Here is a 25,994-nt window from a genome sequence, read left to right on the forward strand (position 1 = left end):
AACCCCACTGCTGCCAAAGGAGAAGTCAATACTGAACGGCGCAAGGCCACAAAGCATAAATAACACGGTGAGTGCAAGTGACGCACAAAACCCCATTGGATTCTAATCTTCTTCTTCCCCTTTTGGGTATGACTGTGTACGTAAGTAGGTTTCTAAATGATGCAGATGAACATCTTCCAACTTCCTAAGCAGGTAAGAGCTGGAAGCACAGAAAGTATACATACATAACATATGTGAACATAAACCGTCATCTGTGTCTCAATTTTCATTTCCTTAATCGTTTCCTCACTCATACGCTCCAGCGAAAAACTATCCAACGCAACAGTCAGTAAACATGAAATCGCTTCCCCATTCTCATTCTATACATTCGGCAAATAACATGAACAACCACAAAGCAACAATAAGAGGACCACACACACACATACACACATACACACACACACACACACACACACAGAGAGAGAGAGAATGTGTGTGTGTGTGTGTGTGTGCTCTTTCCTCTTTTCAATAAAGCGATATTTCAATCATCCTCAACCCGCCGAATAAATTCCCCTTGTTTGTACACAAACGGCGTATTTAAGTACGGCGCACGTCCACAGAGCCGCTGCATCGGCAGTCGATGGCACACTGGACATGGACGGGTCGGATCAACCTCAACGTTTGACACGAAGGCAGCAAATGTTTCCAAGTTCTTTTCATCCACACCTGCACTTAGGTCTTTATCTTGAACGAGTGATGCCATCATGGGGCGTCCAATGCCCCCTCTTCTGAGAGATGCGCCACCGCCGCCCAAAGCGCTTTTACGGGGGCGCGTGCCAAAAGCCTCGTATGACGTTTTTCCCGCCTGCTCCAACGTCGATGGGGTGACTGACGTCAAGGCCGCCTCTGGACCCTCACTGAGAAGTGCCAGAGATTCATCGTCCTCGCGCAACGTGTCACTTCCCGATGCAATTACCACAATTGCGTCATCAAACAGTGGTATATCGGGCGAAGGGGGGGCCACTAAACCCGGACTTTCTCGCTTCTCTGCGCGCAAGGTCACAGGATCCTGCTCATCCTTCAGTTTTTGAAATTGTCTCAGCACCCGGCCTGAGACGCTTCCCTGCACAGACGACCGACAACCTATTTTACGGTTTCTCTCTGCTGCGGCTTTTGCCAGAGCTGATTTTTCTACAAGAAGTTGTTGCCGTTTGCGGGCGAGGTAGGCACGATACGTGTGCTGAATAATATAAGCGGCCTCCTCTTGTCGGCTAAGACCATATGGAATGCGGATGTTTAACGTGCTTTCACCCGTGGCAAGGTCAGGCGAGTAGCGTGTCTCCGGTGATGTCCCCACGGTGCGCGCGGGACAACACCCTTCTGCGATGTCCGTGTCACCATGATTTGTGGCAAAGAAAGGATGAGACATGATATTCTGAACACGCATGCGCCGTGATGGTGTAGGATGCAGTAGTCGGGCAAGAAGGTCCTTCGCCTCTGGGGGAAGGTTGGGATCAGGTGGGCGGATGCGATTATACATAATATTCTTTGTTGTATTGGCCCCATCGTGCGGATATCGGCCTTGATTAAGCATGAAGTAAAGCAAGACCCCCATGGACCACGCATCGGCAAGGTAGGGATCATATCCCCCATTCTGCAGCACTTCCGGGGCCACAGTGTGCGTCGTTCCTCGAATATCATAACATAATTTTCCTTTTGGGAAGTAGGTGCAGGAGACAAGGTACCCTATTTTTACCTGGTCTCGATCATTCACCATGACGTGATCCGGTGCGAGTCCAAGATGAACAACATTGTGGCTATGCATATGAAGTAGTCCACGAACAACCTGAGCGTAGTAGTGCTTGGTTTGCTGCATCGGCACCAGCACCCGCTGTCCGGTGGCCGTTTCTGTGGTGTACAGCCTTGTTATTTGCATCGGCGCGAACAGTTGCATGAGAATATACAACGATGTCTGTGTCTCAAAGCACTCAACGGTCTCAATGATGTTGTCGTGTTTGGGTAACGTGCGCATGACGTGAATGGCGCCACGGGTGCGGTCCCACATCCACTGAGCCTCAGCCAACACACTCTTGTTGTAGATGCGAACAGCGTACTGCGCCCCCGTCACAATGTGTGTGCAGAGACGCGTCCGGCAGTCAAAGTAGCCGGACGCAAGAACCTTCCCTAACTCATACTTCCCCACAATCTGCTTGCGGTAGGGCATGCGTGGCAAGGGGAAGAGCACACGCCCACGACAAGAGGAAAAAGTGCCCTTTCCCACCCACCCTTTTTTTGTGTTGTGGTGGTAGTAGTAGTGGGGAGAAACACATCAAAAAAAAAAAAAGAGGGCACACACGCAAGCAAGTCACATCAAAAGCAACCACAAAAACAAAAACAACAACAAAAGACGCCCCATGCAAAGTTTGTGTGCGTCCCCACCGCCTAGAGAGATACACTCACAAGCATACAGAGTTATATATGTGACGGCGGCTAAACATGTGTCAGGCAGCTCTCGTGCATAAAACGCTTTGCCTCTTTGGATGATTCCCTTCTCCTCACCCTCCCCCCCCCCTTTTCTTTTTTACAACTGCCCAACTGCGCTTCGCTTACCGCGGCAGTTCCTTCCCGTCAATATCGCTGTATACCTTTCCACGCACCTCATCACGAAAACCGTTATACCGGTTCATCGCCTTCTTCTGCACACGCTCGGTCAGTGAGCGGTCACCATATGTCGTGGCACTGTTGGGGTCATTCTCATCCTCCACCTCACCCTCCATTTTGTACAGGAGCGTCTCCTCCACCTCCTGCAAAAGCCACGCCGCCACCGGCTTCGTCACGGGAGGGTCCACACCAAAACATCGCTTGAAAAGTGTGCCAGGGTCAAAGCGCAACACCTCCGCAGTGTTCGGCAACGATGGGGTGCTCCAGAGCATCTGTCGGTAAACAGACCCACCAAGGCCGTGCATGTTGACTTCGCGGGCCAGCGCCAGACGGTGCAGTGCACTCTCATTGTCAAGAAACCCATCCACTACCCGTGACGTCGGGTCAAAAAGTGTTTTCCCCGTGTCCTGCAGCGTCAAGTGAAACCCAAGGCCGGGAACGCGTAGTTCATAGGGTGCGGTGTAGCAATCCGCCGCGGTGTCAAATGTGGCATCGATGGCCACGTCATTCTGCCAATCGAGGTTGATGGAAAAAATTTTCTGTGGCAGCCTCCCCCAACAGATGCTCCGGCAGATGGAATTTGCCATCCACACGGTTCGTTGCCAGTGAATACGGTCCACCACGGCGACACGAAGGCTCAGTGTTGGATGCGGCGCAGGGTCAAAGCAGCGTTCTAGCCAGGTCTGCTTCAATGGGTAGTTCCTCCCCGCTATGAGGGTGACAAAGCCGAGCTGGGCGGTCTCATCAGCTCTAGGCGCATCCTTCGCATCTTCGCTGGGAGATTGCCGCGCCGTCAAGGAGGACGCCGCGGTCGTTGATGAAAACATCAGTTCACCAAACTGCTCTGCCTCATAGCGTCGGTGCAGCACACGCTGCAGGTTCCCCAGCGGCATGTACCACGTGACAATAGCGGCATCCGTTGTACGTATCGCCGTCACGACCTGGTCAGGGTCGGACGGGCCCACGATGAGGTGATCTAACGGGGCGCGAACACGGCGTGTGCAGCGAGCGACGGCAGCCGCAGTTGCAGCTGCAGCGGTGGCGCCAACGCGCTCCATCACTAAACCCGAAAACCAGTACACAAAGAAGAACTACAGCAGCAGCAGCAGCAGCAGCAGACGCAGCGACAACACGAATAATACAAAAAAACAACGACAACAACAACAATACTGCACAGCGCCATGCCAAGGCCAGAAACACATAGCCACGCATATTTATATATATAAATGTGCCGCTCCCGTAGCAAGAGACAAAAACAACAAGAACAAAAGCAAGAACAGAACAGGGAAGAAATAAGTTAATAAATCCTGACTGTGATGACGATTAGTGAAAGGGAAGGTTGTCGCCGCAAAGCGAGGCGTTTTATTTGACAAGTGTATCCCCCACTTGACGACATCTGAAAGGCAGGGAGTTCTACCGGACATGGGCCTCCGTCGAGACTGCTCGGAAGACGTGCCTCAGAGGTCGCCATAAAGCGCGTTCATAAAAGAAGGCAGAAATATGAAAAAAAAAGATATGAGCAAGGGAACACAGTTACATCTGGACTCGCCAACGCCGCTGTGAAGAAAGAACAAAACGACGACGACAACAACAACCAAAAATTAAAATAAATAAATAAAGACACACACTCACGCTCCTGCGCCTGCATCAACACCTCCGCTCTTGCAGACACCACTCCTCAGAAACCAACACACAAGACCAGGTGAAGGCCATGCTATTGAGCCTTAAAAGGAGAAACACCACTGCGTCTCCCCTCGTTACAGATCCTCACAATGACGGTTCAACGAGATCGACGTTTCTCAAGCATCGTGGGTCTCCGTGGAAGTGGTGTCGTCGACACTGACGCCAAAGGAGACCCACCACAACTCATGCATCGCATTTTTTTAAGTTGTGCTTGTCGTGCAGATGACAACAACCGTGCCGCCAAGGCCTGCTGACGTTTTCTGCCCTTACGAGCGACGATAACGCAAAAAAGCACGGCGACAGCGACAACGCGCCATCGGAACAAAACCTGACAGACCCGACGATGACGCCTTTGCTCCTTGTGTGTCATCATCCTTGTTGTCATTGTTGCTGACCTCCATTTCTTCAGCCCCGTATCGCGGTGAAGCAGCGGAGAGGAGTCTCGCCGCAAAAAAACCATCACAGAAGCTGTACAGGGTGACGATGGACTTGCACGTTCTTCTCTTGAAAACAGTGCTGGGCCCTCAGCTGATGCTGGTGCTGCAGCCATCCGCCTCCTCAACTCCTGGGAGACTGTTTCTGTGAGTGTGTTCTGAGACTCGAGCTCGGTGAGAAGCAACGAAAGTTCGTGGAGGGTCATGCGGTGCTGGGGGTCGCTCTGCATCAAACCCACCATGGCCTGCCGAAGCAGAATGTAGGCCCCCCCGTCCTGCTTCTCCTGTGTCAGAGCAAAGGTAAGGGCGCCAACGGAGAAGGCGTCAGAAGCCACTGTGGCGAGGCGGAAGCGAGACAACGGATGCTTGACCTCGGGTGCCACGTAAAAAGGCTGCATTGAGCCGCCAGTGGGATTCTCGTCTAGCGGGTACATGCACAGCTCTTCAACTCCAAACCCTGTCACCAACGCAAGGCCTTTTGCATCAAGAAGAATGGTCCATGGTGATATCGCGCCATGTATGATGCCATGATGGTGCAAAAAGAGCAAGCCGTCAACCACGTTCCGCAGAATACGCAGTAACAAGGAAGGGGTTAATTCACGATGCATCAGATGAGGTTGGTGGTGAAATACAGAAGCCAAAGGCTGCATGCCGTCCACATACGGGTGCACCAACAACAGTTCCTGCCGCTCCTCATCCATAAGTATGTCTGTTACTGGATTCACATTTGTATGACGGAGATTCAGCAGGGCGTGCATTCTCCGTTTCCAAGACGCTGTAAAGGGAATAAAAGACGCATTCACAAAATCCCCGTTTTCCAAGCACTTCAGCAGTGATGCATTTGTTGCACGGCGACACAAATAGCGTCGTGTAGTGACAAGGCGGCCATCAACGACATCTCTGGCTAACACGATGTAAGGTTTTGACCACATTCCCCAGTTTAGCGGAAACAACGCCTTGTACCGCCTCTCCCACCAGAAATTAATGACATCACTCGAGAGCCGTGTGGTTCTGCAATCAGAGGTTTTCGATGAAACCACCCGTCCACGCATGGGCTCCCCTTTTTCGTATTCTTTCACTTCCACCTCCACGGGACAAGGCTGTTGGTCATTCACACCAAAAATGCTGTTACTACTGCTGCTGCCGTCCATGCCACTGGATGGAGCTGCCATCACGCTCCGTGGAAACGTGGGCCAACGACTGGAGTGCAGAGGAGTCGCTGTTTTAGGTACGTCTGGCGGCGACACTTCCGCATCTTCATCCCCGCTACTGGTGGTGCCTCTCATACTTCCCCAGCCTTCACAGCAGGTGAGGAAACAACAACAACATCAAGGAAGAAAAAATCTTAATGAAGTGCGAACACCTTTCTTTTCATATAGACAACGTGCCCACGTAAGCACAGCTGCCTCCTCACTAATACATGCATGCGCACATATATATATATATAGTAGAGACACGTGTTTCTTTATGGTCATAGGCGCAAAACACAGGCGGGTCAGTAGGTGACATAAAAAAGCAAACAAACAATAACGACGACACAACCACGCATAAGAAACAAGGAAAAAAAAAAGAAGGGCCTGCTTAACGACGCTAAAAACATCCTATAACTAATCAGGGATCAACATACGTACACACATATCCATATATTCATGAATATACAAATACCGCTCCCACTATCTCAGTAACACACAAACACACAACGAAAGAGTAGTAACAATAAAAAAGAATTCAATCTCCTCTCCCATTTGCTCCCAATTCTTCCTTGCAATCAACAGGACACCCCATTCCTTGCTTCCTCCCCCATCTATCCCTCCTAGTGTGTATGTGTGTACGTGTCGGGTGTGTTGTCTGTCATTCAAACTTGAACGCAATTGTTCTTCATGCCTTAATTCAATGCGTTCGTATCTGATAGTCCCCGCTCTGCGTGATGTACCTGACCCATGGCAACGCCTCATAGTTGGACTTCTCCACCACCTTTAAATAACGTACCTGAAAGCCAGAGGCGGTGAGAAAAGGAATCTCAAACTTCACTTGAATGGGTGCCTTCTCGAGAGCCTTCGGATCGCTGCTGCGCACAGAGGGAAGATGAAATTTGCACAGACAGCTGAACTGCTTTCCCCCGCCAAGGTTGCGCAGGCTCCAGATGAGCACGCTTGACTCCGGCGCGTAGTGAAGTCTTCCTAGCGAACACTTCGCCTCCGGCTTATCTGCATCGCCTGGGATGGGAATGAGAATATCAACAAAGCTCGCCGTCGTGTTACGGCGAAATGTGGTGCGAGCCGTAATGGTCATCTCCACCTGCGTTGACCCTTTGCTGAAAAATGTGCACTCCACATGCACAAGCGGGGAAATCTTCCTGCTAGTGCGGTACGTCATCAAATCAAAGTTTCCGTCTGGAGGGATAAATGAGATGATGCGATCGCTCTCAAACTGATCGAGGCGCACACATTGGTGAAACTTCACATCCGCCATCTCCACCAAGCGCCCTGATCGCCCTGTCATGCCAAGCATGGCCTTGTCGTTGAGACCAAGCTTCAGCGTCGGCATACCAGAGAGCCGCACCCGCATCTTCAGTTGGCCAACAATTTCACTGGAAAGCGTCTCACCCTCGGGTGAGGCAAGAAGGCTGACGTTCTCCACCACGTCCAAAAACACCTCATTTCTGCGGTATTTGTACTTGCCTGGCATACGCCAAGGCGTCCCACCCCCTACACCCGTAACCGCCGGTGGTAGTGCCTTCACATTTAATTTCTCCTCTGGCAGCAAGTGGGAGATGAGGCCTTCTTGGGTGATGTACTCCTTCAGCACCTTCGCCTCTGTGTACTGCGGCAGACCAAAGTCACACATCTCGTCAAGAAGCTCATACACAATAACAAAGTTATCCACAACAGTCTCCTCAGAGACGTGCCTGAAGTATCCCTCAAACACCTGGGCACAGGAGTGCATAAAGGCGATCTGCTGTAGCGGACAAGTATTAATTTTGCTAACCATCATAAAAAAGACGTCATTCACGCGAATAAAGCAGTACGTGTGGCCCTGCTCCTCAAACACAGGCGTGACACGAAACTCTTCTTCATCCAACACACGACGCTGAAAGACAGCTGGAGGGTCCTGCACAATGTCGCCACGGTATGAGCGGCAAATGAGTGGGGCACCTTTGCTGTCTAGTATATAGAACAGTGATGCCATCCGTAGCGTCCAGGCCAAGAGAAGACCTACGACCGATAAAAGTACATAGAGAAAGGAATAAACGCAGAGTCATCCAAAAAAAAAAGAAAAAAAAAGAAAAAGACATGGCTGTCTGTGCCGCAGATTGTTGTTATTCTTCCTCCCAGCAGTAATGCATCAGCATCTGCCATGAGGGGTTAGGGTGAAAGCCGACAGTACTCCAAGAAGACACACACACGCAGACACACAGACATACAGACAGAGACAGAGAAGTATTGGCTGTGACCACCAGAAAACAAAATAGAATAAATAATTGCATCGTCTCACAGCGCTAGGGAAATATGAAGCCCATCAAAGCCCAGCTCCACAGATAGAACAAGGTCGCTACATTTGCCGCTGCGCCGCAGATCCACCAGTCGTTCTCGTAGCTGTTCATTACCTCGCTCATGCTCCACATCGCAGTACATACCAATCGTATATGTGCGAGTCGGTTGGAGAGACGCGACAAGGCGTATCACATCGTCCATGCAGTAATGGGTTGCGTGCCGCTTACCAGGGCCATACAACAGATCAACAATAAGCACGTCTATCTTGACAAGATCTTGCAGAAACGTCATTGCAGGCATGGGCACCGCACTCACATCGGAGAGGTAAACGACACAGCTGTGATTTGCGACACTGGCGTTAGTGGCACCAGCGCTACGAAACGCGACGCCGCGGCCAAAGACAAAACCAAGCGCTATGTAACCTGCACCGTGCTCCACTGGTACGGCATATATCGGGAAGTCAGCACCAAGCGCAGGGATGTAAAATGACGTCGGCGCGTTATCCGGCAGCGTAAACAAATCTAGGGCGGCGGAGCGGCGCACCCCAATGTTGTTCGTTAGACCCGCCCGTTTGCGCTCTTCAGTAACACGCTGCATGAGAACGTCATGCTCCTCTGCGGTCCGTGGTGCAGGCCCAATCTCACGACTGTTGCGGAGTATGTATCCAAATTGATTGCGCAGCGCATTTATTGTCCTTTCCGAGGCATACGTTGGAACATACTGCTCAATAGACCAATCATCGTGGCCTTCCTTCCGCGAACGCTGCAGGTCGCGAATGTCATCCAGGCCACCCATGGCGTCTGCGTGATCGTGCGTGAGGAGCAGGGCATCGACGGTCTGCACATGATGCTTGGCAAGCACGCGAAAGTATGCGTCACGAAAAGTCTTGCCACAATCAATAAGAATGTGTTTTACACCCTGAGTGCCACTACAGTCGCCAAGAGGTGATGGGACGGTGATGAGAAGGCTAACGTTATTGCGTCTGTTTGGTCCTTCCGAATTTTGCAATGCCGCAACACACGCGCAGTCGCCGGAGCGGTGCCCAATCACAGGCACACCGGTGGAAACCCCTGAACCAACAATCGTAAGCGAGAAGCTGCCACTGTCCCGATTGGCCATCTGTGTCGCCACCTGGTAGCTTACGGTTTGATGTTTACTTTCGTCTACTGTCCCCCCCTCTCCAGTTTGTTTGTTTGAGGAGAGAATAATTTGACTTGTTTTGTGTTGCACTTGCTTTCCTAGGCCACCCGATGCCACCACGTTTGAAAAAAAGAAAAATAAACAAACGCGAGCGAAGCATCTGTGTCTTTATCCAAGATTCCTTAAATAGTTATATATATATATATATATGTTGTACTCCCCCACCCGCTTTTCATGTACACATAATGCGCGTTGACGGAGGTGGTGCAAACGCACCCCTCCACACCAACGCCTTATTTCTCTCTGTCGGCCTTTGCTTGCCCGGGTAAACCCGTCTGCGTCCTCCGTCTTTCCTTCCACACCACCATTCATTCCACCTTCATGGCTTCATTTTTTTTCTTTTTTTGGACCCTTCGGCTCCACTGGCCTCCCCCACGAAGTGCACTCTCGGTTCTGTGGCATTCAACATTCCGCCAGGGAGCAGGCGACGAGGCACACGCCGCGCTCGTACCACGCCTGCATCGGCGACTTGACAGGGTCCACTGCGAGTTCCACCACCTCGAGCATCAAATCACGGCGCGGGTTCACGTAAAACGGCGTTGCGAAACGTCCATGCGTTGGGTTTTGCGATAACAAACGCATCAACAGAGACGATCTCGAGATCGGCAGCGCAACGTCGTCTGCCTCAGGCGCAGGGATCGGCTCCCAGAAAAGCAGAGCGCCGACGGGGACGGAGGAGGTGCCAGAGGTGGCGGGGATAAGTTCACACCTGCCACAATTTGCTTCAAGGCGGGCGGAGTAAAGTGTGAGACCGACAACGTGCCACACGTGAGATGCTTCTTTGTTGCTTGCAGCGTGGATCTGTGTCGCGTCCTCCGACATGAGCTCTAATCGCAGCTGCAGCTGTTCGAGAGAGCGATGCTGTTGACGTGCCGCCTGCTGTTTCGTCGCCGTAAGAAACGCACCAGGCCAGAAGAGGAGGCCGAGAGAGAGGCATGTTGTTTCAAATGTCTTCCGTTGTACAGCCTCGTGCATGGCGTGCACATGTACAACGCGTTTCCTGAAGTCCGACATCCACAGGTCCGCCGTCGTTGGAAATGCGTGGTAGGAGCGAGCCCAGCGTGGAGGAACTTGGTCCCGCAGCACATGATCCATTAAGACACGCTGTGTTGCTGTTGGGTTTCGTGACCCTTCACAGATTTCCTCCAGTGCGCCAAGGTCGACAAGAATTTCTCGTCGGCGATCCAGTGCAAAGACGTACTCTCGCTCTATAGCCATTACGGTTGGCTCCATGCTTGCACTGTCACCTGGCACACTCTCCTCTGTCGCGCGCGAAAGCAGGGTTGGCACGGTCGTTTGCTGGGGCTCCAGGTTTCCCAATCCATTAAGCGAGTTACGCCACACACGGCAGAAGCGTTTAATTTGCCGCCCCCAGCGGGTCTCACCGATGCTGCGCGGCGCGGGCTGCCGCTCATAACCTTCCTCGGCATCGTCGTGAACCGTCACCACATCCTCCCTTTCTTCAATGAGTCTTACAGCCGCCAGCCGCTCTATTGTAGCAACGGCGTGCTGCGCTGACACGACGCGCGAAGCGCTGGCGGGAAGACGTGCCCACAACGGCGTCTCTGCGTCCGGCAGCGCCCGCACCCACTCCTGCACACCCTGCAGCGATTGAATCGAGGAAAACGTGAGATGTGCGTTGAGTTCGTTGTCGTCAGTTAAGGCAAACAGACGCTCGTCGTCAAAGACAGCTATGCTCATGAGTTGCAAACACAAGAAATTTAGCAGCAGCTGGTCAAACTCGTTGCTGATTTTGCCACCATACAAGGTTGTACCAATAATTGTTTGCAGCGCGGGCCATGAAACACGGTCACGATCAATCCCTTCGCTACCGCTGCCACCACCGCCTCTCACGGCAGTTCCCACCCAGCTGTCCACAGCCTGCAAGATGCGCCAGAACTCGGTGTCACTAAATTCATACCGCGTACTCCACCCTATGGGAAGGTAAAGCAGCCGTTCCATCACCACCGCATGCAACCAAGCTGCAGCAAGGTAGATGCGCTGGATGTCCGCCGGTTGCTTAGCGTAACTGGAGTGCGGCGTCAACGCCCCTATGGTCTGCAGCAATGATGACTTCATTCCTGGCGGCGGTTCGTACACCAGCACCACTGATGCCTCTACAAGACTCACAGGGAGCTCCTCCAGCGATTCCTCAGCACGCTTACTACCACTGTTACTGTTCTTATTACCTCTGGCTGCACCAAAACTGCCGCCGCTCACGCTGCAGCATCGAATACCCGGGACAGCCTCAATGGAGAGCAAAAGACGAAAGTTGCAATGTAGTCGACCCTCCGACCGCTCACGATGCATCCACTTTTCCACCGCACCGGCGTACGTCCGTGCGAGGTGAATGTTCTTCAACAGCACCCAGGTTCCTTCGGCCATGGCGTCTGTCAGGTAGCGCTCCGCTATTTCAATGCCTGTGGCGCTGCCCATCACGGCTATCCGCAGTGTCACGTCCAGGGCACGAGCCAGCGCCTCCAACATCAACGTCGGGTCACTGCCAGCGTTTGCCACGAGGATGAGTGGCGTGCTATCTGAGAGCTCTGACTGCAGCGCTGCAAGATCAGGTGCCTCCGCCGCAAAGAAGGAGCTCCCATTGAGTTTTCTGTCGGGGTTGACGCACGAATCCTCGTCAAAGAAGCGTCGCAAAAATTCCTGGACGGCCGGTGCAAACGCATCCCGGCGTGTATAAAGAAGCAAAAAGGCGGCAAGAAATGCACGCCGTGTGCGCTCCCGAGAACCGTTGTGGTTGACACGACTGTTTTCACCGGTGCTCGTGTGGAACGCCGGTATTACTTCAGCGTACGGTGCGGCGGACTCAAAGTACTGCTTCCAGGCCGCCACGTGCTGTGGATTTAACAGCGACGCCCGCACCTCCGCAAAGAGTGGTCGTTGCAACAATGCCGCCAGGGCCATCTCTGATGCAGGCGCACACACACCACACTCTCGCAGAATGGCGGGTATCGCATGCGTGGCACCACCCGGGCCACCCACAGCAACCGTCACACCAGGTTCCTCCTTGACAGGGACATGCAACGCGTCTTCAAACCAGCTCCACTCCTCCACAGTGATTTGGCGTCCCACACGATCGTCAATACCACTACGCAGCTTCCCAAGTATAATGGCGAGTACGAGATGGTCCTCTGCAAACATCCCGCGTCGCACACGTTGGTGAACAAGGTTGAAAATTTGAGAGGTGAGCACTCGCAGACGTGCCGCGTCCTCGTCTCGCTCCTCAACTCCACTCACATCTGTAGAACGTGCAGGCAACACTTCCAAAGCATCTGCAAGGATACGAAAAGTAAATTCCACGTTGAACTGATACAACCAATGCAGCTGTGAGAAACGACGCAGCGCAAAGTACATTTTTGCCACTGTTGCTGCAATCGGTTGGTACTGCGCCTCAACCTCAGTGATGGCCTGCATCGATGCCTCACTCTCAGCAATTCCAACCTTCAGTGACTCGGTCTCTCCCTTCAGGCGCTCCAGGGCGACGGTTAAAGCGTCATTCTCCAGCAGGCTACCCTCGCTGCGTGCAATGGAGGTGAGCAGCTCTTGCTCCAACACACGCAGTCTCAGCTGGTACTCACCCTGCGCACGCAAAATGTGTGCCCGTCGAAGATCCAATTCGGGGTGTTCATGCAACATTACTCGGTGTCGGCACTGCGACTGTAACGAAGACTGTGTCACAGTGAAGTTGACGAGGCACACCTGTCCAGCCATGCCGGGTGACGGCTGATAGTGTGAGTCACGCGTCACGAGAAACATAAAAAACGTCGCCGCCATTTCCACGTCATGTGCTCCCAGTCGCGTCAAGACATGACCCCGCACACGCTGAATTTCTTTATTGATGAGCGGACTAAGTGCTGGGTCAATAAACTCTGCATCCTGCATGAGAATGGGGTAACCGAATCGCACGGCCATGTCCAACTCTTTCAGATAACCCGTTTTGCTAAAGCTTGTTGTATGTATTTTGTTCGACGCATACCGTTTCAAAAGGAAGTTCACCGCAACACCATTCGGATCGATAAGAAACGGGTAACGCTGGCAACGGCTAAGAATCATAGCATTCTCAATACAGAGATGATCCTTCGGCAGCCCATGCTGCTCCCACGATAGTCGCTCCTGCGGCGTCACAAGATAATCCACAACACTGCGAAGCTCCTCACAAAAAGGAATCTGCATCTGCTGCAGGCAGCGACGCCAACGCGGAAAAAGTAACGACTGCCGAGTATGCTCGTCAAAGTAGCCATAGTACGCCAGGGATGCGGCAGCGAGGGTGCAGTCCCCCAAAATTGTACGCACTTCGGAGTCGAATCCCATCGCCTCTATTTCCCACCGCTCATGTTCATCAAACAATTGCTGCAGCAATGTTGTGGCTCGTTCGCAGCGGGCGGCAACCCCACTCATCGTATTTTTGATTGTTGCAATCTCCTCAGTCACCCCCTGGTATCCTTCCTTGAGTTGCAACAGCGACGACTCCATTGCAGCAATCTCCGCCTCGGTGCGCTGAAGCTGGGTGCGCTTTGCGCTGTGTGCTGCCGTAAGATGATGAATGCGGGTTCTCAATGGCTCCATCGCGGCTAATATCTCCGCATACTTAACTTGCGCCTCCACCCATTGCAGCAGCGGACCAGCTACCTTAGAAGCACGCTGTGCCGCCTCGTACGTAAAGCCCTCTTCTTGCAACATTTGAAACACCGTCAGACGCGCCTCGTCTGTGATGCCGCGCGGTTCAAAGGCTTTCACCCCTGCAAGAAAATCGTCACGACGAATGTGGTGCTTGATGACATCCCACTCACCCGCCCGCTTTTCTCCCATCACTGCAAGCACGGCTTCTAAAACCCGCTGCACCATCTGTGGCGGGGTCGTATAGGCACGAATCTCGCGAAGGTACTCTGGTTTAATGGTGTTGAGTCCAACTTCGGCCTTCCGCAGTGCGGGTTCCACCTCTGAAAGTTGCTTCTGCACCTGCGCCTTGTCGGCGACTATAATCTCCTCCTCTTCCTGCAGTTGCTGACGAAGGTGTTCAGCCGCCTGCTTCTCCCGCTTCGTTGTTTCCGTGTCTGTGACAATGCGATCGAGCATCGCCTGCGCCTTCTTACTGTTTGTTGCCAACACGACTTCATGCTCGCGAAGTTTGACTCGCTGCTGCTCAACCTCGTCAGACGCCGCATCCAGCTTGGCTAGGCCGGTACGCAAGTGCTGCACCTGCTCCTTCGATCCATTTTTTTTCTCCTCGTACAGGAGCTGAAGGTGACGTACGCAGTCGGCAAAGTGACGCGGCGTTATAAATGTCCCCTGCTGCGCATTTTGGAGTCGCACGACGCGATTAACCTCGCCCGTAATTTCGTGAATACCGCAAAGTGCATCAGCCAGCGCATCACGCGCTTCGCTCTCGCGTTTCTGAAACGTCTTCTCGCAGGAGAACATGATATCAATCTGTTGCGTGAGTCGGCGTGTAACCTGATGGCGTGCGGGACGGTCCCATTCACCAAACCAGTCAATGGTGCAACGGTTGAAGAGCGCCGGGCTCGCCACGGCACGACTCGCAAATTCCCCGGCGGAGGGGTCAATTGTAAAGATGACGTGAAGGTTGCGCTTCACATTTCCAAGGAACCAGCGATACAGCTCCTGCTCGGATGTGGTGTCAACGTACACGGCGGAAACCATCGTATCAAGCGCCTCCTGTTGTGGTACCGTCGTGGCACCACCACTCTTGGCGGCGTGCTCGGTGCTGCCGCTAGACAAGGGCAACGCTGGCGTCTGCGTTTGTTGTTGTTGTTGTTCTCGGTGGTGGCGATGTTGCGGCTGTGAGTCATCGTTGTCGTCTAGCAGAGTCAACTGCTGCGGTTTGCCGCTTGCCTTGAGAACTTGCTGCGCCACCACGCTCTCGCGTATATCCTCCATAAGTTTTCCCCACTCCTCGCCTTCAAACAGGCCGGGCACCTCTCCTGACGCCAGGAGAGCGTTCATGTACTCTAAGAAGCTTGCCTCCATGATGTTGCTGTCGTCAAAGAGAAAACAGACACGCTCGAGCTTACACCCGGCACGTCGCAGTATATCACGCAGATCTTTTTCATAGTCGTCAAGTTGATAGTTGCGGTGAACACCGAGGCGAGCCACCGCCATGTCGTTCATCCACGCAACAAGCCGTGCGGTGATTGTTTTGCCCACGCCAGATGCGCCTGCGATCATCATATGGCCCAACGGCTGCTGCAGGACACGATTAATGCGTGTGACGTGTTCGATCATGGCATCGTGAACGACAAGTGCGGTGTCCACCTCCTCCTCACAAAACACCACCAGTTTATGTTCAATGTATTCACGCAATACATCCCGCGCGTTTTCAGAGTAGGAGTGTTGCAGAAGTGTGGAGTACAACACTGGCCGCTGAAGAGACGGTGGGGGCAACGACGCCGTCGCAATTTCAGGGAAGTGTGTCAAGGAAGGCGTGATCAATGGTGGCGTCCGTCCAAACCTGCTCCTCGCCCTCCACCAATTTGTCTCGAAAGACGCGTAGCCCTTCGTGTAGGGAAAGACGCACAAGACCTTCTGGTCGCAACGCGCGTCGCTCAGACTCATCCCACGTCATGAGAGCGTTGTGGATTGCACGTGTCCAGCGCGAGAGATCACGCGGGGAGTAGACGTAGTGTGGCTGGTGCCACGAGGTGAAGTGGGCCTGCGTCGCCACATACACATCGACCATCGCACACGATAACCTTTCCGCATGCGACCGCTGCAACTGCCTATTAAAGGCGAGCACAGCACGACAGTAGGCCGCGTAGATCATATGGAGGCTTTCTTTCGTAGGGAAGTTCACAAATAACACGGGTGCCGATCGCAAAAAACGATGGGAAAGTGACACGCGTCCCGCGTCGGTCGGTGGATTGCAGGCACCGATCACCTGCACTCCCTCAACGCTGATCCATGCGTTGTCACGACTGCGGTAGTACCCGCGCCGTTGAATTAATTGACGCAGCAGCTGCACAACGGGTTGCGTTCCGTACAGGTCCGTCGCCGGAAGATTAATCTCATCGCAGAACAGCAACAGTCCTTTGCCGCCTGTAGGTGACATCACTGGACCACGCGCTGTGTTTTGTACACTGCAGTACTGTTCCAAGGCACGAATAACGTTTTTTGGTGTCGTTCCACTTGAAAAATTTAGAAACACGGCGTCATAGTCGGAAGACTGTTGCAGAAGCGATGCAATCAACATCGTCTTACCGGAGCCAGGCGGTCCACAAAGAATCGCAGCGTTCCCACCCCCAATCCACGCCCGCAATACCTCCTCGTGACGGCACGTGTCAACCGTTGGAATGAGCACGTCGTTTGCTCCCAGCTGCTCGGCCGCAATGACGGTGTCCCGCACACGTTCTCGGAAGGCACTCCATGCACCAGACGCGGGATCCGGCTGAACATCCAACAGCGAAAGAGTGTCAGCCAATCCTCCGCCGGATGAGGTTCCCAGGGGCAGCGACAAATCATCCACCCAGCGTCTGCGGAGTTCATGACTGAGTGAGGCAGTAAAGCCCCACAACACAGCGTAGTGAAGCACATTCGTGGCATAACTTTGCACAGTGTTCACCATGGGTAATTTTGCCTGTTGCTCCCGCAGTTTCCACATCCGTGAAATGCCATCAAGCAAGAATGACTGTACGCTGCGTAGCAGTTGGAGGTCATTATGCTCCATAATCCCTTGTGTCCAATACCCCTCACTGTGGATGAGCTGAACGGCACGTTCTAGTAGACCGCCTTTGGCAAAAGCGGGGCCCCACATATTTGCCATCACCATTTGTAGCTGCATTACATCACGATACGTGTCGGTGAGAGCGTTCGAATACCACAACGATGTTCCCTTCCGGCTGCTGTCCTCACCGTGGGCAAAGGCCTCCTCCACTGTGCTGGTCGTCAAATTACTTGCAAGACTAGCAGTATCGCCCTCAAAGTTTGATGCGGCAACCTGTGCCACCTTCATTGTGTTCAACAACGCCCCACCCCGCTCTCCGCCTCTGCGTGGAACCATAAAATAATTCCCACCTGATAGTGTCGTATGCTCCGCACTATCTTTAGTCAGGAAGGTGCCCCGTTTTTTGCCATGCCTATCAATCAACGGAACACGGTAGAAAGCCCCAAAGTGATGGCTTAGTACACTGGAGACTGGAACGGTACTGCGATTGAACCAAACCATGCCACAACGTGACACCGTGGCTGGAGTCGCATAACGCAGGTCTTGGACCTCAAACACAATACGTACCGATGACGGTAGACTAAGCCGCTCACCGTTTGGTAGGGTGTAGACCTTATTGTCATCGAGCAGGGAGTTGAGGTTCTCCACCCAGTGAGGGTCCACATCACCGTCAAAGACAATCCAATGCTGCTGACGTGAACGATCATCGCCCATTTCATTGTTAACAATACGGCGCAAAATTTCTGTAAAGACACCATCTTTCCACTCACGCGTGGTTGCCTCAAAGACTCCAAAGAGTTCTGCCTTGGTCATTGCCTTGGGATCAATCACGTAGGCGTGCGCCTCCAGTGGGCCACTTCTAGTAACGCCTTCCTTGCTAGGATTATCATCACCACCATCATATGCATCATTATCCACCACAGTGAGTCGCGCCATGACACGAAGCAGAGTCTTCCAACAGACTGTTTTTCCCGTCCCACTTGGTCCAACTAGCACAAGTCCGTGCCGCATCTTGCGTGTGTAATACAGCTGACAGACCTTCTCGACCCATGCCGGTGTTGCAACGTAGTGAGTTTCGTGACACACCTCGTCAATGGCCGCACGCAATGCTGTCATGGTTGCGTCAGGAAGCTGAAGTCCTCGGAAGAGGTCCTGCAACAAAGGGTAGAAGAGTGCCACATCCTCCGTGACGAGACGGGGTGTAATGCTGCTGATAAGGCTTTGCAACATAATTTCCCCCTCCACTTCCTCAAGGCTCCGTTGCGTGCGAGAGGCATTGGGAGCCGTGGCTGCGTCGTTGCGCGAGGAGCGTCTAATATCCCCTGCCGTTACAAGAACAGACTTCAGAGAGCGCAGCCCAAAGTCATAGTGCGCCTGCTGGGACAGTTTTTCTGAACACAAGTGAAACAACGGGACAATCTTCCGTGATAGCGCCTCTGCTGTACGAAATCCCTGAGCAAACAACATGACCTCTGCGATGGTCTCACGGTCGGGGGCAGCCATCGTCATGGTGCGAAACAATTGTTTCAGATTCCCTGGCAGGTTTGATCGGCCGGAAAATCCGGGATTCATGGTGATAAACAACGCCACACTTTCCCGCAGTGGCACAGTCTGCTGTGTGAGCGTGACAGTGTTAGACTGTGCTCGAAGGGCCTCCTGGATGGTCTGAATCTGCTGCGACACCGCCGACAACACACGCTCCTCTAGTCGGTTGAACTCATCAAAGCAGCCCCATGCGCCTACCTGGCAGAGGCCAAGAAAAATACGACCCACAGAGTCAAAGTCAAAGGTCTCATCGCAATTAAACACCAAAACATGTCGTCCGAGTTGTGTGCCGAGCGCCTTCACCGTTTCTGTCTTCCCAGAACCGGCAGGACCAACAGGTGAGCCACCAAGGCGTGCGTGTAGTGCTTGCGTCATGGTGAGGTAACAGCGGTCAGTGAGGTTGGTTTGTACAAGGCGCTGGTGCCATCCAAGGTACTCAAAGCCGTGACGGAAAGAGGTGTTAGCCATATGACACTGCAACTCAGCACCATCCTTGCTTAGGTACAAGCGCAAAACACGTAACCACTCAAAGTCATCAACTGACATAATTTGCCTTGACTCTATAACGCGCGAGACATCACGCTGATACACAGCGAGAGTAATGAGCTCCTCCATACCATGGCGCAACGCCAGTGTCGTGTCCGGTGATATCCCACCTAGCGCAAGACGATCGAGCAAAGACACCATTTGGGCCACAGCCGTTGAGGGCTCCTTCTTTCCATGTTGTCTTTGCTTTTGCCATGTCAGGAAGGTTTGCTCCTGCAACCGCACCCACCACACCTGAAAAGCGAGACAGACGACCTGCAGCGGAAAAGAGGTGATCCACACCCTCGTCACCTTCCCACTGAGGGTTAAAGATTCCACGGCCGACACGGTCAGCCGGCACAGGGAGGTCACCATAGAGGCCTCCACCTCAGCCAACCAATCATAAAGCGGACGATTCTTCAATGACACCGGCCGCACCATCGTCACCTCTTCTCCCTCGGCGCTGGCAAACCCCACAACTTGAACTGGTGCAGAAGACTCACTGTCCTTGGCTCTGCCACCTTCGCCATCCCCCTTGCTAATAATAACGCGGGCAAGCGCAGTAAACATCTTGGGCAAGTGCTTCTCAATGAGAGTGGGGTTGCTGCTATTTCCAAGGCTCTCTAGCAAGTCATCATCGCCAACAAAAAAGAGGCGAGGAAATTGACGCCGTTGTATGTCCAAATAGGCACTCAGCGCCCTCTGCACCCTGGAAAGTTGACCCTCAAGCCGTTCCAGCGAGGTCAGAAGCGTTTTGTCCTGCAGGAAGGCTTGCGCCTTAAGCATAGGCGCGGCACCAAGGCTCACCTTCACTGGCATAAGTTTCATAAACTCACGACTCGCCCGATCAAACTGTACTGCATCTTTCGGCAACTGCCGCCGGATGTCAGTGTTACCAGTGAAAATACTGTCCAGGTGAACCCACCGGCGTTGCACCGCCATGAGTACCTCAAGCGTCCGCAAGAGTAGCTGCAGGCGATTGTCCCAGTCTGCCACCATGGCAATAACGTGCTGCGAGGAAAAGAAGGGACTAGAGCGAAGGCCTTGGAAGGAGTCAAGATCATCGGAGAGCCGCTCAAAGACGACATCCCAGCCACGGACAAGCACAAACTGACGCTGGTACACCATTGTATTGAATTCAAACGTGTTCCAGAAGGTAATAATGCGTCCGAGCTGCGACTCCAAACGAAGTTCACCGTGAGCAAACTCCAACACATCATGATATATCTTTGCGTTCTCCACGGGATTGCTGCGCCAAATGTCACCAACGGTCAACGTCTCAAGTTTCCATGCTGCATGGAGCTGAGACTTCAGCGCCATCCAATGACGCTCTGCGCGTTCCAAGGGAGTCATGGCATCAGAGCGTAGCTCCTGCATCAACTGCCGACATGCCAGTCGGTTTTCAATGCATATCTGGAGATCACTGTATGCCTGGTGGCTACGAACCCCTTCAGGGAACTCTCGTACATCACGATCAATCGCGAGTACATCCTCGTGCAACTGCCGTGGCACCATTTCAAAGAAAGGTGTTCGGGCAATCACATTTAATCGTTGATAAGCTTGTGCAACGTGGCCACACACCCACTGCAGTTCCTCCATGCGTGCCATGATGGCCTCCAACTTTGTCTCCGCAAGGATTGGGACTTCAAGTGCCGTTTGAAGCGCGAGGAGTTGTTTTCTCTGTTCCTTCAGCAGAGTAGCCCGTTCCTGCATCTCACTGAAGCGTCGCTGGGCCGAGTCTGAAACTTCCTCCAGTTGTGTCTGCCCCTGATCCTGCACCTGTGTGACAATTGTGTGAAGGGACGCCTCTAATTCGTCAATCTGGCGACAAAGATTCTCCTCCTGGGGCTTGAGACCCTCACAAAGAAACGGGCGACGAAACTCCAAGGCCTTTACCTTTCGCTCAATAAGATCGTGGTAGGTGCGGTATTCCGCCTTGACCTTCCGCACATAAATCCATGAATCCGGCAGTACGAAACCCTGCCGCCTCAAATAATCCTCAGCCGGCGCAAGAGCAGCAATTTGACGCTCTGTCTCGTGCATATTTGCTCTGATTTCCGGTAATTCGCACATAAACCGAGCTGCATCCTCGAGGTTGTTGATGACATTACAATTCTCCGCCGCTGTGCGAACCCCCATGACATGATGGTAACACGACTCGAGACGCTTCTCCACGACATCGCGATACCGTGAATGAATGTATTGTGTCAGGTTGTCCAGTTTCCGGCCAAGCTCCTTCTGTGCATCATCCGCGACAATAACGATGCCTCCCACGAGAGTGCTGGGCTGTGTATAATCCATCAGTCTGTTCGCCATCTCGCAAATTTTCTGCAGGACAGCTCCCCACTTTTCAAGGTCGTCCCCAAGGCGTTGCTGCAACACGCCCACCTCAAGGTTTAACAGCTGTTGACCGCGACGCCACTGTGCCTCCACCTCAAGTGAGTCCTGAATACTCTTCTCAATTGCCTGCAGCAGCCCCGCAAGAACCTGTGGAGCAAGCCACTCCAATAGTCGATCATACGTGGATTGCGTCGACCCCATCGCTGATATCGAGGCCCTTGAACTCCATTCTGAAATCATTTGTTGCTGTTGCAGCTGCTGATGGTGTGACCAGTGTGGATAGTCCTGCCGCAGCATCGACAGGGTATGCACCCAGGCAAAGGAGCGGTTCAGTTCGTTCAACCAGTGGTGACGACACGCGGCGGCTGGTGACGACAACGCAATCTCCTTAAACACCACCCGCATACGCACACGCAACGGCCGCAGACCAAACTCCTCCGTCTCAGCGTCCTTGTCAAGAAATCGCTGGTTGTGGCTCATCGAAAAAAACTCATCGGACCAACGGTTAAGGTGTTGCTCCATTTGCCAGATAATAGCAGCGTCCAGGCGGGGCTGCACGCGCCGCACCCACCAGCCTGCGTTGGCACAATTCGCATAAAGGACGTTGACAAGGGCGTGCATTTTTTCCACCCGCCTCACCACCTCCCCCGACTTTTGAATCGCACGACCGTGCAGCTGAGCAATTCCGCGCTCTATCTCTGCCGTGACGTCACGCACTCGAGCTGCGGCAACACAAAAGGCATAGACACGGTCTGAGAGCTCCTGCGTGAATTGTTGCAGCCGTCCTTCGTCTGACCACCGCAATTGGGCTCCATCAAGAAATGACTGATACACCTTGGCATATTCGTCCGTCGCAAGGTGGACCATCATCTCATCCTCCCCGTTGAGCGCTGTCTCAAATGCATAGATAAGTGCAGAAAGACAACTAGCAATGCGGAAGCGTTCTTCGTTGTGCAGGAAAAAGGAACGCACGTCCGCAACAAGCTGCACGTGATTTTCAAGCAGCTGCATGCCATCTAGCATGTGCAGATCCCGCAGGAGTGCAAACATTTCCTGAGGAATATGTGGCATGACAATACGTCGCATGACACTAGTAGCAATTCCCTCATTATTGTTGTTTACGTTGCCAATGTCATTCATAGCACCACGACCGTGACCACATTGCAGCTCAACAACGTGCCAAAGGGGACCCTTCATCATCATCGTACAAGGGGCCAAGTTAAGTGTAGCAAGGCGCCGCCGCACATCCTCACACCACTGCACAACGCCTTCTTGAAGTCGCTGTGAGATAATATCGCAGAAATTACGCACATCTCGCAGTTCATTTTGCCCCACTCTACGGTCGTTCACCACGCGAAGCAGCAGCAGACGTGATTTTGCGTAATTCAACGCATCGGCGTCACTCTCCTGCAAAAACGCTCGCGCAGCCTCTATATGTAGGTCAATGGACCATCTTGGCTCATCCTTGCCGTGAACGACGTCAAGGTATGCCAGAGCGTACGCTGTACCACACACATCGAGATTCCCCTCAAACTCCTTCATCATAAGGGCGTCTAGTGGAACCCCAAAGAACTGCGCAAGAGGTTCGTCAAGGCACCATCGGTACTCAATGGTGCGAAGATGCAGTAGCTGATGCCAACCCTGCTCATATATGGCGTCTCGACGCTCAAGGCACGCCTCAATTTCTTGCAGCACAGACTTCTCCCATAACATGCGAGCAGCAACGGGCGTCACGCCAAAACGAGCAACGGCCATTCGCACACCGTCTTGGCAGCCCTCAGCGTCAAAGTAACGCTCCCGAGCATCCTTCATCTCGTGGTTGATTTGTTCCAGCAATGCCATCTGAAACCCTGCCACAACAGCTTGCACCTTATCACGCCGTAGTGGACGGAAACGGGAGTAAATGCGGTAAAGCGAGAGACAACATCCCATATTCGCCGAATACCCAGATGTTGTCGCTACCACAGCAGCATCTTCTGTTGCTGCTTCATAGGAAGAAGCGGCTGATGCCAATGAGGGGCCACCACCGCTCATCTCCTGTGCCGTTGCCAGCATGGTGCCAACGAGCAGTGCAAGACGCTCATCGATGTTTGCTAGGTGCCGCTCGTACGCCGCCAGCGCACGCTTAAACTCAGCAGTCCCGGATGAACTCACATCCCACAAGCATCCATACGCCACTGTTGCGGCAACAAAATTATCATACGCCTCTGTGAGTTCCACATGAAACGAGCACAACGTGCTCGCCTCAAGGCTGCCGTCAGCAAAAGTCCGTTGCAGGGCACGCTCGTAGTGAAAGTGCTCATTCACAAATCCCCACAATTGCCGCGCACGTGACAAGACGAGGTCGTGGTACTTCAGCTGCAGCGTGCCGCCCCGGGTAGATGTCAGCGGTGACGGTAGGTGACCTGCGGGACAGAATAACTCAGCTGCCTGCAGGTAGCGCTGATGCAAATCCTGCAGCATGTGAATCGTCCTTCGCAGGCACTGCAACTGGGCCTCCGGGGTGTCCATGCGCAGTACGTTGCTTTTAGACACAATCACAACATACCGCTCCACCAACTCCCGCACAATACTTTCCAGCAGGCGAAACCTCTGGAGCGCTGGATATGTTGTCGGGTGCACCATGGCGGAAAACAACTCCCCCACCAACACCGCGTAACTGTCTTCCTCCACCTCATCAATCTTCCTAAAGGGTAAACTTTTCAGATAGGCCAAGTAGTCACGCACACGTTTTTCATGCATTTTAAACTCCACCTCATAGCTTGTTTCCACGCGATTGCCCAGTAGACGATGTACCAACTGCCACTCGCGACTTTGGAGCTGTTTTTGCACCTGTTCGACCCAACGCAGCACCGCATGCCAGTACGCCACCTCGTCACGTGAGCTCACAATTTCTCTTCCATCAAATTTGGTCTCCAAGACCTCCCGGCACTGGCTGCGAAGAGCCATGACCTGGCGCAAACATGTGGCATCGGTGCATCTCTCAGGACCAAGAATCTCCAATAAATGCTCAACATCCGCTTCTGGGTACGCGGCACAAAGCTCAAGGAGGTCGGCGTGCACAAAAACGTTCAGATCGACCTCGGCCAAAACGTTACAGTGTGAGCGGATAGAGCTAAGAAAGTCTTGCATTTGTGACCGCAGTGTAACCTCACGCTGGGAGAGAAGAAGTGGCTCATACACACTCTCTAAAAGCACCCGTAAACTTTCTAGTGGTTGCTGCATCTCAATTGCGTAGATGTTAAGATGCCGCAACGTGAGAGGCTTTGTCTTTGCTGCCTCTGACTCACTGACGGGATGGCGCCGTGAAATGAGGACACAGCGTATCATCACCCGTGACGACAAGGCTGATAATGGCAGAGGTGGCATCGAGAACAACGATTGTGACACTGTGGCCCTCGCCATTCTTCCTGAGATGGACGTTGTCCCCGGAGTCATGTCTGCTGCTCCATCCTTATTTGGGGGCGCCGAGGAAGCCGAAGTGAGGGAGGGCCCTGAGCGTCGTTGAAAGATTGCTGACAAGTCATGCGTTGCTACCACATGATGCCCCGCCACCACCTCCTCTTCAGCGTGACGCTCCACAAACTCGCACACCGCCAGGTATGAGGTTGTCGCTTGGCTTCGGATGCCCATGCCGCTGCTACTGCCGCAGGACGGCGGATGCTCCGCCCCCGCAGTCTCTTCCAATGCCGATGAATCCGTCCAAAGAAATCGGCAGCCAAAGTCGTCATCCTGCTGCAGTGCCTCTCGCACCTCTTGCGCCGTCACCGACTGCATCATGGCGGCAATGACAGAGATGACGTCATCCCCAAAAAAAGGGGTTCCTCCACACGCCTCTTCTGAGGTGGTTCCCAACATGCGGAGGGAATAATAATAATAATAATAACTACCTGCGCCTCTCTTCCAACCTATTCCCTCTCCTTTTCAAAGACCTTTTTTTGTTGCTGTTGCTGTTTTCCTTTTGATTTCAGCTCTTGTAATGCAAACAACTCTCACAGACGGCCGTTCCGTCTTCCCTCCTTCTCTTCTTCACCCCGTTCCACCTGTCAAACCCCTTCTCTGGCACGAACACCTTCCTCCTGCTCTTCCCACACCTCCTTGTATGTCTGTACCCAACCCTACGCCGCTTGTAGATGAGTCTTGTAAGTGCAATGCCGTATAAATGAAAGAATGAATTTGTGTGACACAATGATGCTTGCTGTTGCCGCGAGGGTGACCCGCATGTATGCGCCAGTGCGTGCGCTCACTGGCAAAGAGAATAGGAACAAAAAAAAAGCAAAATAAAAAGGAACATGACCAGCACACCCAGACCCAGGCAGAACTGAGTCCCAACAAAGAGGGAGGGATGAGGGTCGCTCTTGTCGCGGTTTCACTCACGCCACTCGCTCCGTATTCGGTCAAACCTCACGTGTAGACGGGGTTGAATGCAACTCCAGCGGC

The 25,994-nt window shown here is 53.1% G+C and overlaps 7 protein-coding genes across 7 annotated transcripts, besides 12 other annotated features; all 7 read right to left on the reverse strand.

The window, feature by feature from the left end:
- The first annotated feature begins 410 nt into the window (after positions 1-410).
- Positions 411-456: a microsatellite.
- Positions 457-469: 13 nt separating this feature from the next.
- Positions 470-491: a microsatellite.
- Positions 492-520: 29 nt separating this feature from the next.
- On the reverse strand, positions 521-2,203 carry TraAM80_04788 (putative protein kinase; the record flags this gene model as incomplete). The annotated part of the gene is made up of 1 exon (XM_029381701.1): positions 521-2,203. The coding sequence occupies one exon, from the start codon at positions 2,201-2,203 to the stop codon at positions 521-523; it is 1,683 nt and encodes a 560-aa protein (XP_029238434.1).
- A 147-nt stretch (positions 2,204-2,350) lies between these two features.
- Positions 2,351-2,385: a microsatellite.
- Positions 2,386-2,585: 200 nt separating this feature from the next.
- TraAM80_04789 (uncharacterized protein) lies at positions 2,586-3,698 on the reverse strand (the record flags this gene model as incomplete). The annotated part of the gene is made up of 1 exon (XM_029381702.1): positions 2,586-3,698. One exon carries the CDS (start codon positions 3,696-3,698, stop codon positions 2,586-2,588), a length of 1,113 nt encoding a protein of 370 aa, XP_029238435.1.
- A 25-nt stretch (positions 3,699-3,723) lies between these two features.
- Positions 3,724-3,734: a microsatellite.
- Positions 3,735-3,765: a microsatellite.
- Positions 3,766-3,807: a microsatellite.
- A 399-nt stretch (positions 3,808-4,206) lies between these two features.
- Positions 4,207-4,235: a microsatellite.
- Positions 4,236-4,420: 185 nt separating this feature from the next.
- On the reverse strand, positions 4,421-6,043 carry TraAM80_04790 (transferase; the record flags this gene model as incomplete). The annotated part of the gene is made up of 1 exon (XM_029381703.1): positions 4,421-6,043. The coding sequence occupies one exon, from the start codon at positions 6,041-6,043 to the stop codon at positions 4,421-4,423; it is 1,623 nt and encodes a 540-aa protein (XP_029238436.1).
- A 530-nt stretch (positions 6,044-6,573) lies between these two features.
- Positions 6,574-6,609: a microsatellite.
- Positions 6,610-6,647: 38 nt separating this feature from the next.
- On the reverse strand, positions 6,648-7,946 carry TraAM80_04791 (adaptor medium chain 1; the record flags this gene model as incomplete). Its single annotated transcript, XM_029381704.1, has 1 exon — positions 6,648-7,946. The coding sequence occupies one exon, from the start codon at positions 7,944-7,946 to the stop codon at positions 6,648-6,650; it is 1,299 nt and encodes a 432-aa protein (XP_029238437.1).
- A 75-nt stretch (positions 7,947-8,021) lies between these two features.
- Positions 8,022-8,047: a microsatellite.
- Positions 8,048-8,148: 101 nt separating this feature from the next.
- Positions 8,149-8,194: a microsatellite.
- A 54-nt stretch (positions 8,195-8,248) lies between these two features.
- TraAM80_04792 (uncharacterized protein) lies at positions 8,249-9,370 on the reverse strand (the record flags this gene model as incomplete). Its single annotated transcript, XM_029381705.1, has 1 exon — positions 8,249-9,370. The coding sequence occupies one exon, from the start codon at positions 9,368-9,370 to the stop codon at positions 8,249-8,251; it is 1,122 nt and encodes a 373-aa protein (XP_029238438.1).
- Positions 9,371-9,574: 204 nt separating this feature from the next.
- Positions 9,575-9,601: a microsatellite.
- Positions 9,602-9,853: 252 nt separating this feature from the next.
- On the reverse strand, positions 9,854-15,709 carry TraAM80_04793 (cytoplasmic dynein 1 heavy chain 1; the record flags this gene model as incomplete). The annotated part of the gene is made up of 1 exon (XM_029381706.1): positions 9,854-15,709. The coding sequence occupies one exon, from the start codon at positions 15,707-15,709 to the stop codon at positions 9,854-9,856; it is 5,856 nt and encodes a 1,951-aa protein (XP_029238439.1).
- A 175-nt stretch (positions 15,710-15,884) lies between these two features.
- On the reverse strand, positions 15,885-25,412 carry TraAM80_04794 (cytoplasmic dynein 1 heavy chain 1; the record flags this gene model as incomplete). Its single annotated transcript, XM_029381707.1, has 1 exon — positions 15,885-25,412. The coding sequence occupies one exon, from the start codon at positions 25,410-25,412 to the stop codon at positions 15,885-15,887; it is 9,528 nt and encodes a 3,175-aa protein (XP_029238440.1).
- An 8-nt stretch (positions 25,413-25,420) lies between these two features.
- Positions 25,421-25,440: a microsatellite.
- The last annotated feature ends 554 nt before the right edge of the window (positions 25,441-25,994 follow it).

This window comes from Trypanosoma rangeli (assembly GCF_003719475.1).
Source record: "Trypanosoma rangeli strain AM80 chromosome Unknown Tra_15.4_contig_00145, whole genome shotgun sequence".
Taxonomy (NCBI): Eukaryota; Euglenozoa; class Kinetoplastea; order Trypanosomatida; family Trypanosomatidae; genus Trypanosoma; species Trypanosoma rangeli.